Below are 14,465 nucleotides of genomic sequence, written 5' to 3'. Positions count from 1 at the left end.
AAAATGCTAATAAAAACCACAATGAGTTAGATTTAGGAGGATTCTACCAAAAAAAGGGAAAAAGAACCACTAGCAAGATGTGATGAATGGGTGGAGAGAGGGGGAAACCTAACACATAGTTGCTGAGAATATAAATTAGTATAGTAATTATGAAGAACAGTATTGAGTTTCCTCTAGAAATTAAACTAAAGAGATGATATAGAAATTCCATTACTGGCTAATGCCTCAAGAAGACTAAATGAGTATGTCAAAGAAATATTTGTATTTCCATATTCTTTGCAGCACATCTTGTAATAGCCAAGAAATGGAAAAAACATATGCACATGAACTGATGAATGGATAAAGGGAATTTAATGTATGTACTTGATGGTACAATATCCAGCCATATATCAGGATGTACTCTTGTCATTTGCAACAAAATAGATGGGACTGGAGATTATTGTGCTTAATGAAATAAGTCAATAACAGGAAGTCAAATAACACATAATCTCTTTCATATGCTGAACCTAAAATATGTTAACTTTATTATAGCTGAAAATAAAGTGGAGAGAAGGGAATTGTGTGAAAATGTTGACACCGTCATTGAAATGAAAATTTAATTAATGGCTCAATAGGAGGTTTATTATTTCAAAAAGACAGAATTAGAAAATGCAGAGAGAGAAACATGGAAAAACACAGACAACAGAGAGAGATAAATAGAAATATCAACTGAGATAATGCATTCTAAAGAACAAAGGAATAAATAATGAAGAAAAACCAAGAAATTCTCAAGTATGTGTGTGATACCATCCAGTCTCCCAACACAGTTGGTGTTAAATAAAGAAGGATAGAAAAAAAGAGACAGAAAATATATTTGAAGAAGTAGTGGCCAATTTTTTTTAACGAATTTGACCACAAGTAAGTTCCTATACGTACAAAAAAAACCACCATAAACTCCAAGTAGAATAAAGTTTAAAAGGGACCATGTATAGAGTCAGAATAATAAAATGTCAAATTACTAAAGCCATGTAAAAATCTTATTAAAAGTAGAAGAAGAAATAGAAGCAGAAGCAGCTAATCACATGAAGAGAAATTTCAAGAACAATAAGCAATCCCTCCAACTGATGCTGAAATAAAAGTAGGGTAGCTTTTAAAATGGAATAGCCTCAGCTATGCAGTAGCTAAAGTAAGAAAATTGGCAATCAGTCAAAATCACATATTGGTGATGGAGACATATTCACTGATTAAAAAACTATAAAATACACAAAGATTAATTAAGATAATTTAAAGAGAAGTAGATAATTCCAAAAACAATATTGAGATTTCACAACATAACTTTCACTGACAAGTTGAATAAACAAAAAAATTAATGAAGAACTACGGGTCTTAATCTATGCCATAATATAGATAGACCTAACAGATATCTACAAGTGTTGCACATGACAGTAAAATATATATTCGTCTTAGATATACAACAGTTTCCAAATAGACTGAAAGTTAAAGTAGGAGACAATTATCAATTAGATTAAAAGGATTGAAAGTAGGCACAGTATACTTTCCAAAGAAGATGGAGTAAAAGTAGAATTCCATAATGGAAAGATAATGGGAATTTTCAAAACATGGGAATTAATTAGGAATTAGGCAACTCAGTCCTATAAGGATAGTTAGTCAAAGTAGAAACAAAAGATATTAAAAAATATGCTGAGACAAAAAATGAGAACATCCCACAACAAACTATGAGACCCAATGAAAGCAGTGTTTACAAGAAAAAGAGGTAACTGTAATGTTTATATTTTAGAAGTCCTCAAATGAACAAACTGATGTTCCTTTAAAAGTAGTGACTAGAAAGTAAGCCAAACCCAAGGAAGAGTCACAGAATAAAGTTGCTGTCAAAATGGTGAAGTAAGTCCACAGTAAATAGAGAAAGAGCAAATAAAAAAGGATTGGACAAGGGAAGTAAAGGAGAAAAATCCATGATTAAATTCACTTCTTGTAGAAATGTAATAAAACAGAGTATAGCCAAACTTAGAAAAGAGAGAGAGCCAATCTTAGTAAAGGATGATGTAAGATTTTTGCATGCTACTCTGTGCCCAAAACATTATAAACAGTAGATAAAATACTAAGTTGTTTCTTTGAAAATGACTGTTTACCAAAATAATATGAAAAATTAAATATTCCTATTCATTTGAAGTGATTAAATCAATAATCAAGACAACACACACATGTGCACAGGACCTGCAGTTATGGAAAGCTATATGGCTATATTATTTAATTGTTCTAAACAAAGGTAAAATGCTAAAAATCTTCCAAAAATCTGATAAAATATATGAAGATCATTGTAGATTCACTTTATGAGAAATATATATAATCATCACACCAAAACTGGCTACCAAAGAAAAGAAAATGACAAAGCAAATCTCTCTGGACAATTAGCTTTAAAGGGTTAATTAAATCTTAAAAGAATCCTAGAGAACATCATACTAAGTGAGGTAACCCAGACTCAAAAGGCGAATCATGGTATGCACTCACTAATAAGTGGTTATTAACCTAGAAAACTGGAATACCCAAAACATAATCCACACATCAAATGAGGTACAAGAAGAAAAGAGGAGTGGCCCCTGGTTCTGGAAAGACTCAGTGAAACAGTATTCGGCAAAACCAGAACGGGGAAGTGGGAAGGGGTGGGTGGGAGGACAGGGGAAGAGAAGGGGACTTGCAGGACTTTTTGGGGAGTGGGGAGCTAGAAAAGGGGAAATCATTTAAAATGTAAATAAATTATATCGAATAAAAAAAAAGGAAAAAAAAAGGCAAGCCACCTTCTTAAAGGTATAGATGACACATGACAAAAAAAAAAAAAAAAAAAAAGAATCCAATGATGTAGAAATAAAAAATCCATTACCAAATATAATTTACTTGAGAAAATCAAGGTTTATCCCAGTTCAAAAACATAATCTGGTATACTATGAGAATAAAGGAGAAAATATATCCAATAACCACCATATTAGACAGAAAAAAAAAGATTTGAAGAAATTCCCACTAATTAGGAAATGTCACAATAAATATAGAAAGAAAGGCAACTTGCTGAATCTGATGAAAGATATAAAAGGCCTGAAATACCATACAGCATTCATATTGCTAGAGACTTAGAAATGCCAGACCAGCTTTTTATCACTGAAGCCACAGCCCTATGCATGAACATCACTCAGTATTAAAATACTAATCAGAAAAGAAGGGAAAATGTCCTATACTTGCTCTTTCACTGAACACTACCTTACATGCCCTGTCAGGACAACAAAGCAAGACTAATAAAGATTTAAGACAAGGGATGGTCAAATAAGTCTCCTATCTTTTATAAGTGACATCATGGAGCATATACAGGAAATTGCATTAACTCTGTAAATAAGCTGTTAGAAATACCAAGTGAATTTAGCCAGATTTCTGGGCAAAGGATAAATGTATAATATACTAGGTGTATTTATTTCTGTATAAAATTGCCAACAAGTAATTGACAATAAACATGTTAAAAACCAATTCATTTCTATATAAAATTGTCAACAAGTAATTGGCAATAAACATTTTATAACCAATATTATTTACAATAGCTACCAAAGAATTAAATGCCCAGAAATGTGTCTACAAAAGATAGAAGTAATACCTATAAGATAAAAACAGTATAATTGAATATAAACAACTTAAGTAAATATAAAATATTTGTGTGTACATATGGATATGTGTATGAATTGAAAACCATACTCTTGTTAAGACTTTAGTATCTACATAATTGATTTATAGATTCAATTCAATTATGTTTTTTTAAAAAATAAGACATTTTACATTTTAGATTGATAAGCTAATTTAAATCTTTATGAAAATGAAAACATTTTAGAGTAGTATTAGTGATTTGGAAGACCATGACTAACTGATATATTCTACTAAATAGCTATTATTTTAATTCTAGCATTCTAGACTATTTAGATTATTTATAGTAATATAGTTTTAGAAACAATTGGTTTTAATTCTACCATTTAGTATCTGATGCTATATTATTAATCTATTTTCCATTTTTATCTTTTACATATACATATGAATTTGTTTTATTAATCTACCATATTTTTTAAATTTGGAAATTAGTCATTTCTCTTACAGTTTTGAATGCACAAGTTATACTTTTTTAATCTACTATTGATGCAAAATATCATTTTACCTTAAAAATGTCATAATGGTATCTAACAACAACTATGTTGATTTATAAATGCAAAGAATGTCAACTTAATTTCATAATTGCAGTTTTGCTTATCCAGATTCATGGAATTCTGTGAGAAACTTCATGGCTTGTTATCTAATGGTATGATGTAGATCACAGGATGATCTACCATAGCTACAATAAATCAATATGAATAGTGATATAAATTAAAATGCTTGACTAGTCCAGAGATAAAACTTTAGAAGATGAATGAAGAGCCAAGAAAAGTTGAGGCCTTATTTTCCCCATTTGAATGTTTTAAACAAACATAAGGTTGAAGAGAAATTGTTTCATGAGACACAGTATAAGTTCAAGTGAGTGAGAGAGGATTAGAAATAACTCTAACTTCCATCTAGTTAAAGTTTTAGACTTTAATGTCAGTCAAACACTAACGAAGATCTTAAGTATGTGAAATAATGTGATTGTTTATCTCTTAGTATTCTAAATTTTTAAAAGAGCAAGAGCTGTCTTTTATGTATTTTGTTTAAGAACTCAAAATGTAATTAAAATTCATGAGAAATCATAATTTTGTTTAATTACTTCACAAATTTTTATGTTTACTTCATGCCAATTCAAATTGTATTATTAATTTCCCATTGAAAACTTGAGTATAAAAAATGTAAAAATTAGTAGGCCAAATATTCTGGAAAGATCTTTCTTTTCATAGATTTCAATGTTATATTTTTAAAATTTAGATTCTTTCTTATAGTTTTGTAATTTTCATAGCATTTTGTATCTGTGTTGCCAAATCCACTGGTATATTAAGTGAAAAAAATTAGCTAAGGTAAGCTTAGGTACCATATCCATATGCTTTATACTACTTTCATTATTTTTAACCTAAATATCAGATATGTAGGTTAAGAATAATTACTCGACAACCGATCAAACGCAATGTTACCAGTCGATGTCTGTAGGTTGTTCACAGTACATAATCCGAAGGTATTGAGCATAGCCGCTGCAATTCTATGGCCAGGTATATTTACCTATTGATATTGCCCAAACGATGGCAATCTTCATGATGGCCTTAGTCCGCGAATTGAACCGGCTATGCTCAATAGGATTACGTATTGCTACATACCGGTCCAGCGATATGGCGCAGAGGTGCATGATGGACGCAGTTGAAAATAGCACATCTAGTGAAATCCAGACGGGGCACAAATATCTAGGTAAAGGCCAGACATAATCTGAAAGAGAACAAAGAGAAGAGAAAAGAACATGTTATCCAAATTGTACTGACCATACTTTTACACTTTAGTTTAATTATTATTTCCTCTCCACAACATTTTAAAGGCAGTGCGATTTCAGAATTTTTCCCAGTGATGATAGCATCAGTGCTATAATTTTTTTAATTACAGTATGCTTTACATAATATAAAAGTAACTACTTTAATGAGTACAGTTCCAGGGCATGTAGTAGCTTCACAGTATTATATAAACATGACTTCCTTCTAGGTCTGTAACATTTCATCACTCCAGAAGAGAAATACAATCCACTAACCAGGCAGCAGCCTATTCATTGCTGCTCAACCCACACTGACAATCTCTAGCCTGTTCCTTGTCATTACAGATTGATGTGCTTTGGAAATTTCCTATAACTAAAGTTATTTTTCATAGTGAGACTGTTGATAAGCATGTTTGGAGGCTCATCCATGTTCATCTACTTATTATTACCTTGCTCCTTTTAATAGCCAATGAGGTAGTCTCAAGAGATTTTTAATTTCCTTCATATATTGTTTATTGTTCTATGAAGCACTGAAGATACTTATAGTTTTTGACCCTGTGTTCTGTAGTTTCACCAAACTCATTTATCATGTCTAAAATTTGCATGTATATTTCTCATGATTTTTCTTTTTTTCTTTTTTTGATGGAGAATAGAGTTTATTCAGGGCAGAGAATGGGAGTTAGAGAGGCAGAGAGAGACAGACAGACAGAGAGAGAGAGAGAGAGAGAGAGAGAGAGAGAGTAGAGGTCAGCCATGACCACGGAGACAGGGGAGGGGAGGAGAGCCCAAGAGGGCCAGAGAGATGGGAGTGTGATGGGAGAGAGCAAAGAGAGAACATGAATTTTCATACATATGATCACAAATATTTTTGTTTTTTTTTCCAGTGCTCCTTCCATGTTTCATGTTCATTCCTCATCTCATTTATTTAACTTGTCATATGGTATCATTTCTTAAACTTTTAAATGTCTTGTTTTTCTTTTATTTATGCTGAAGTGCATACATGTGTGCTGTCGAAGACCAAAGAAAACCATTAGATCCTGAGGCACTTCTTTAGCCCCTACTTATTAATCTCCCAATTCCATAGAAATATATCCACTAGAAGAAAGGAGGAGTGGCCCCTGGTTCTGGAAAGACTCAGTGAAACAGTATTTGGCAAAACCAGAACAGGGAAGTGGGAAGGGGTGGGTGGGAGGACAGGGGAAGAGAAGGGGGCTTAAGGGACTTTCGGGGAGTGGGGGGCTAGAAAAGGGGAAATCATTTGAAATGTAAATAAAGTATATCAAATAAAAAATTTAAGTTCAAAAAAAAAAAAGAAATATATCCACTTATTTCTTCTTCCTTTCTTAGTTCTTCTCACTAAAACACAAAATTACAAAGAAATACTGGATTTCATAGTGGATATTTTGTTATTCCGTGTTTATCATTTTGCTAATTGCTATAATTTTGCTTTTTCTTTAGTTCCTTGAGGCATAATGGTAGGTTAAATGTTGATGTCTATGCTGTTGAATCACTCTGGTGAGTTAGTTTTTCATTTCACTTACTGTAATTTCTAACTCCCTAATGCTCTGTTGCAACATTGTTGTCCATTGTCCCTTGTCTCCTTTAGTTCTTTGTTCACTATTTCCTTTAGCATTTCGAATAATTTAAGTAGCTGATATAAATTTTTGATAATTCTGTTCTTGGGCTTCCTGTTGTGGTCAGCTTCTAGGTTTTATTTTGTTTTCATTTTTCCGCTTAATTTGGCCATTTTTACTTTTTCTGACTTTTATTTTTATTAATTTATTTATGTATTTTTGATGTAGGTGTGCCAATTTCTGGACTAAAAAAGAGGTGAATAAATAAAGTTCAAAATAAAATAACCCACCCTCCAAAAATGTAGGTGTGCTTTGTCTGCATGTACACCTAAGTGCCAGAATAGGGAGTCAGATCCTTTATAGATGGTTGTGAGCCACCATGTAGTTGCTGGGGATTGAACTCAGGACCTCTAGAAAAGCAGCCAGTTCATTTAACCTTTGAGCCATCTCTCCAGCCCTATGATTTTTATTTTAATGTATCTTGCATATATGATGAGATTTTTAATTTTATAATAAAGCATCTCTATAAATCAGGTTTCCCTATATTTCTGTAGGTTGACACTATTTGTAATGGTGGGTTTTGTTGGTTTGTTTTGCCTATTTAGAACATATTACCATTTTTCAAAACCAGTTTTCATCATCTTGTTTAGATACTATACTTAAATTGAGTTTAAACTATAGTATAACTTAAGAATTAGGAAAAAAATTGGTTCCTATATGCAGCTCAAGCTAGTCTTAAACTTGTGATTCTCCTGTCTCAGCATCCAGAGATCTAGGAGTTAGAGGTATTCCCCACCACATCTGGATCTTGCCTACATTTTCACTAAAATTGTCTAAGACTCTCTGTATGCAAGAAAACAAAATATTCCCTCAATGCGTTCTACCTGACTTTGAGACTTCTCAGTGCATGGTGAGGTTTTTTAAAACCTTTTCTTAATGGAAAATGTTTTCTTAGCCATCTTGTCAATCCTGAATTTCCTATTTATATTTGTTATTCATGGACCTTCATGGGTTTACAATTTTATGGTTTTCACCAAATTTAAGAACTTTTCAGTCCTTATTTTTCAAATGAAATTTTCCCTTGTTTATCCATTGAAAGTCAAGGCACTTCTAAAATAAAGCATTTTATTTAATGCTTTCTCATATATTTCCTAAGAGGCTTTCCTTCTTTTCTTTTCTTTTCTTTTTTTTTTTTTTTTTTGAGTACTTTTTTTTTTAATCTGGTGGTAGCTTTGATGGATCTCTCATCTGATGCACTCAGGTTTTTTTCTGTCATTTACCATTTGCTACTAAGTTTATCAAAAAAACACCCTTAAGCTCTCAGATTTATTTTTGTTGTTTTTAATTTATCTTCTGAAAGTTACAACTTTCAATCAGTGTTAGCATAATTTTTATGTTGTTACAAATATAATGAGAGTAATAAACTTATGCTCTGACTTTCAATATCTGTATATATTCAGAATATGCTACTATGAGCCTGTTATGTTTCCCCTGTTCTTGAAATTTTATCATATCTCAAGCATTGTGACTATTACTTGGCTGAGATGCTTGGCTGTTTGCCAGGCCATCGTCAAATTGAAATAATTTCTATTTGTTGGGCTGCAGCTCAAATGTCATTACAGTTTACTTACCATTTCTTAACCTGCTTGAAGCATTTACTGACAAGCATGCTATGAGGTTAGTGACTTTTAAAGAGGAGTTGATGGCTTTTCAGAGAGAAGAATTAGTTGTTTCTTTTTCACTGTTCTATGATAGCTATTCCCTCAACTTGTAGATTGAATTTAATGTCTATTTAAACATTTCCCTAGGTGCTCTCTTTGTCTCTCTCTCTGTGTCACTCTGTCTCTGTTTCTTTCTTTCTCCCTTCCTCCCTTTCCCTTACTCCCTCACCTCTCCTCCTCCTCCTCCTCTTCTGCTCTTACTCCTTCTCTTCTTTTCCTCCTCCCCCTCCTTCGGTTTTAAAACAGAATATCACCCTTGTTGCTCAGGAAATTACTATGTAGGCTCATGTGACATTTAATGACTAGGAATACTCTTGTCTCAGCCTCCAATGTGCTAAAAACTAATGTGAATAAATATGCCTGATTTCTTCAGGTCATTTAGGTCATAAAGCTGAATTGTTTATTAAAGACTTAGCAAAGTCTTATGGTAGAAAATGTTTCTTCTTCATTTATTATGAAAGTGAGTGATGTTGAAACTCAATCAATGTGACTTTCATCCAAGTGTTCACTAGAAAGATCTCTAAACACAGGTGTTTGTTAATTTGACTATTAACATTTATTTTTATATTTCAGACCTGGGGGTTGAACCTATATTTGTCTTTATATATGCTAGGAATGTGCTCTACCACTGAGCTAAAACCTCATTCTTTTATCACTCCTAGGTTTCCTAAGCAACATCAGTTATGGAAGTTGACTGTATTGGTGATTATATTAATTTGTTTGATATTTTGCTTATAGAATTTCATTCCCAGTTACACTTGGATGTTCAGATGAATAGATGTTTCATTGGATTAATTAATCTATTTGTTATTTTCTACCATAATTGCAGATTTCTCCAAAAAATGAGTGAATTTGCATGATCCACACATATTTACCATACAGCAAATAGGTGGAATGTTTAGAGATTCACATAGTAAAAATGTTATAGCTGGATGAGACCTTATGCTGGGCGAGGTGGTAATGCATGCCTTTAATCCCAGCACTTGGGAGGCATAGGCCGGCGGATTTCTGTGTTCCAGGCCAGCCTGGTCTAGAGTGAGTTCCAGGACAGCCAGGGCTACACAGAGAAACCCTGTCTCAAAAACAAACAAACAAACAAACAAAAAGATAAGACCTTATTTTCAGAAGCAAAGTTGTGTGTCCTAAGAGCTTAGGAGATGGCAGATGTTGTCCATACACATACTGATAGAATTTCTAAAACAAACGGGATAGATTGGAAGCTAGCCTAAGAAGGAGTCTCTTGTGGTTTGGCATTCTGAGAAACGTGACTTTCTGTGTTATCGGATAACATATCTTTATCAGTTACTTCTCAGTCTACATTTAGGTTAGTTGAGGCAGAAAGACCTATCCTATATATGGATACTACCATTTTATAGCATTTGTTGATCTTTGCTTCCTGATTATGCACATATTTTTATGTTCCTAACACCATACCTTTCTTGTCATGCTGGGCTATATCTTCTGCAACTGTTAATCAAAATGAACCCTTCTTTGCTTTCAGTAGTTTCGATTATGTCTTTTGTTATAGAAACAAGACAAGTAACTAACACAGCATTTTAGCTCATACCCACAGCTGTCTGTCACTATATGCAGTACTACAGACATGTATTCACTTCATACAATGATGGTGGCTTAACAGATATCTTTTGTTGCCTATTCCTCCATTTTAAAGTGGATTCATCTCTAGAGAGTGACTTTTTTCCAGTTAGTATTATATTCTCAAGGGAATCCCAGGATAACATTTAGTCACTGGGTACTAGTCTAATAGAAAAAAAAGTCATCTTAACTGTACTACATTCTGAACTTTCTTAAAAGTTACAAAATCTCCACAAAAATGGTTGATTTAACATCTCCAAGATATATCATCTAAGAAATTTCAATATCACAGAAGTGACTACTAATGTGACTGCATTAGACGAAGTTCAAGATAAAAGTTAAAAAGAGTTATTAGAAATGTGTTAAAAGAAATCAAACATGACATGAATAAACTCTAGAATAAATTCTAAGAGGAAAGAAATAAATAGTTGAATAAAATGAGGAGGTCATTAGGGGCTTTGAAAGCAAAACTAAATAAAGAGAAACAACAAAGTGAAAAACCAAATACTAGAAATGAAATAAATTTTAAATAAAAGTGCATTGGAAAATCAGACTCATAAAATAAACCATAGAAAACACAGAATAAATCATGATATAATAATTCTAAACATATATTCACTGAAAACAAGTATACCCAATTTTGCTGAGGAAATAATACTAAAGTTACTGATTAAGCCCAAAGCAATACTCGTAGATTAGAAACTTCTACTTCCTCCAAAATGAAAATTATTATAAGAAATAAAAACAAAAGTAGGAACATCAGAGATAATTGTTGTATAGTATATCAGATAGACTTAGAAGTCATATACAGAGCATTTCATGTAAGTTCTGATGAAAAATAACCCCAATAACTCTTGGAGCTTTCTCTAGAATAAAATATCCTTCTGAATTGAATATTAGTACAAAGAAAATGTCTTAAATACACAAAAGCCAAATCACTTCTTATATTACATCTTATTGTAATGGAATTAACCTAGAAACAAGCATCAAAATGAACTACAGAAAATTTCACAGACAAATAGAGATTAAACGGCATACAAATGAATATTGAACAAGTCACTGAAGAAAACAAGGACATTTTAACATTCATACGTCAATGAATAGAAACATCAAAACTTTAAAATTCTTTATGTAGGTTAAAGATAAATAACATTCATTAATATTTATGCAAAATTCCAATTACAATATTAAAACAATCAGAAAAATATCCAAAACTAATACATCATGGCAGAACAACAATAATTGTGGTAATGAAATGGTAATTCAACACTGTAAAATATACTGGGATGGTATATTATGTTTATGTTGTGAAAAGATTTATGCTATTTTAATAGATACTAAAAATCATTTGAATAAATATAAAAGCCACTTTATATTTAGATCTAGATCTTAGATCTAGATACTAAGAACTCCCTTAAACTTGAGAATTTACTCCTAAACAACAAGTATACCTAATTGAATAATTGAGGTAATGCAATTTAACTTTATCAGACTCAGGAATTGGAGAGAACACTAACTTTCTTATTGCTCATTATTGTGCTTCTTTTTCTTTTTGCAGTTGTCTTAAACCTAGGTGCCCAAGAGTGCTAGGGGAATACACCTGAGGTTCATGACCATCACTGTGTTCCTCATTGCTTTATTAATTTGGTAAGTTAGCCGGTTAACTATTGTGTATTTATGGGTCAGACACTTGATATGGCAACCTGTGGAAGCCAGAGGACAATTTGTACATTCTGGTTTCTCCTTGTAATTGCTGGATCTCAGAGATCAAACTCAGTTGGTCAATCTTAGTAATAAATGTCCTCGTATGCTGAGCCATCTAGGCAAGTCTCTATTGGTGTTTTGTTGACTTTTACGGAGATGAGTATCTAAGTAACTTGTTTAGTGTTTGAAAATAAGAGAGAGATAAAATTATTTTATTTCATAAAATTTCTTACTCATATCTTTTCAAGTTAAATGTAAGATTTATTTTTTACTTTTACTCTTTAATTAGTCATCAATCTTATGGAAAAATTCTGTGTCTAACCCATATAAGAAGTCATACTGTTATTCATTTTATGTGAAAACTGAAAAATGGAACTTATTTACTTGAGACATGCAAATATGTCTGAAAATCAATAATTTTTCAGTAAATAAATGCTTATGTCACAAGATCTTTCATGAGGCAAGCCTAATATTGAAAATGAGTTGTATATGTATCCTTACATATAATGTTATTATATGCCCCTTGGATGAGACTGGGTGCTTTATCTAACAAGCATGACTTCAAAACATTGGGGGACATACCACTTTCTTTCTTGCAACAATTCCTACCTCCCCTATGTACCTTGGAATCTTGCCTATAGGCTATTACTATCATATCTACAATTATTTAATACTCTCTGCACACCTGGTATGAGGTATATGGCTTCTTTTTTAGTGTTCCATTTTTAATTTTTCTAATTTTCACTCTATAAATGACATTCTTTCCTTAAGTAGGGATTAGATTATCTCTTACTCTAGGTACTTTTCCTCTGAATATCCTAAATAAAAATGGACAACTACCAAACCTCCTTATTCCATCATAATGTTAAGAGAAGGTGAAAGAATTTTTTCAGTCCTGCCTGTATGTTTATAGGAATTTCTGCAGACTTTGCTATCCATTCATATATCTTTTTCCTCTCGTAAGCTGAAACTACAGAAATTAGTCTTCACCCTATAATAAATAATATCCATCAAAAGTTCTTCCTAACAATATAGCTGAACATCTTTGTTTCTTCCATGAATAAATTTTATGGCTCTTCAATCAAGCAGAATGATGTTTCCAGTATCTGTCATGACGAAGTGGGCCAGGAGATGGGACATCCTACATATGCAACCAGCCAGCCCCCTCTTATTATGAAGTAGGGATTTCCTGGCAGCACTATGCAGGATGTTCAACCTCCCCGTCCATGTGAAGATCAACTGATGCACCTGGAACTTCTGTTCTCTGTTGGAGGACTTGCCATTGGTTGATGCTTCCCTGTGCAAATGATGATATGAAGGCCTCTTCAAACTTTGTCTTCTGTTATGGATGAAATGGCATTGACTACTGATAACCAGCATGGCCTAGAAACCTAATAATCAATAACCCACACTTTTTTTCCAATTATTCTCCAAATCTCAGAACTATCAATTCTTATAGGCCTTTAAAAATAATTCTCTCCATAATACAGGTTCCACAACACATTATGAGTTACCCACTCCAGAAATACTGCAAATTTAGGCAAGGGCAACTGCTTGCTTCTGTATATAATATGCCCACAGTCTTCTTGCACTATAGTAAAGTCAGTTTCTACCACTGAAGGAGTATACTGCATACAATTTTTGAACAGTGCTAGCACAGACTAATTAACCATCTATTAACAAAAATGTATTCCTAAGCAATATCCTGAGATCACAGATTGTGGTTTTGTAATATGATGAGAAAACTCTGAATGAATTAATTATGTAGGGGTATAGTATATTAGCTGTCTTTCACCTGAGAAAATTCTGCCTCGATGTGCTCACTCAATTATCAGGCCTGGGGACTTTGTGACATTTCTAAGTTGTAACCCTACAATTCCACCAGGAGCTCACACTTGGGTTGTTCTTATGAGCTACAAATAATTTTTCAAAGCATTCTGTACTTGCCCAAATGAGAGACTTCCATAACTCTAAGGCTTTCTATTTGACTTTGAAATTTTTATTATTTTGAGAACTATATACATAGCTTCCTTTTTATCATGTTCTGCTCCGTCTCTTATCTCTTTCCATGTCCAGCCCTCATTCCTCACCTACCCAACTTTGTGTCCTTATTATTAAAAACCCAAGTTCGATTAGTTCTTCCTTTATACTCACAGGTATGTGGTTATCTCCTGGAGTGTGATAAACCTATCAGGTCCACACTTATAATCAAAAGTAACTCTACTTCTCCTGAAAGTTTTGAATTTTGATTAAGTTACTTTCACTCAGACTGCAAGTCATTACCCATGGACTTATAATAAACATTTTCATTTGTCTGTTTATATATTATTTTAGAGTTGTTTAATATGTATAAGGATAAATGAAAAAAAAACGTTGTACTCTCTGCCTTTCCAAGAATATAATAATGGCGATTTTAGCTAGATTTGT

General features: G+C 32.6%; 1 protein-coding gene across 2 annotated transcripts in view; it reads right to left on the bottom strand.

The window, feature by feature from the left end:
* The window catches only part of Htr2c (5-hydroxytryptamine receptor 2C), a 118,894-nt gene that overhangs the window by 26,588 nt on the left and 77,841 nt on the right, over positions 1–14,465 (bottom strand). The window contains exon 3 of one of the 2 annotated variants that reach the window (XM_052171107.1): positions 5,206–5,406. In XM_052171107.1, the coding sequence (XP_052027067.1) occupies positions 5,206–5,406 (201 nt within the window). The remainder of the gene's footprint in view (positions 1–5,205; positions 5,407–14,465) is intronic. The other variant, XM_052171108.1, reaches the window with a different exon arrangement.

This window comes from Apodemus sylvaticus, chromosome X (assembly GCF_947179515.1).
Source record: "Apodemus sylvaticus chromosome X, mApoSyl1.1, whole genome shotgun sequence".
In the NCBI taxonomy this organism is placed as follows: domain Eukaryota; kingdom Metazoa; phylum Chordata; class Mammalia; order Rodentia; family Muridae; genus Apodemus; species Apodemus sylvaticus.
This window is presented reverse-complemented; position numbering and strand designations above follow the sequence as displayed.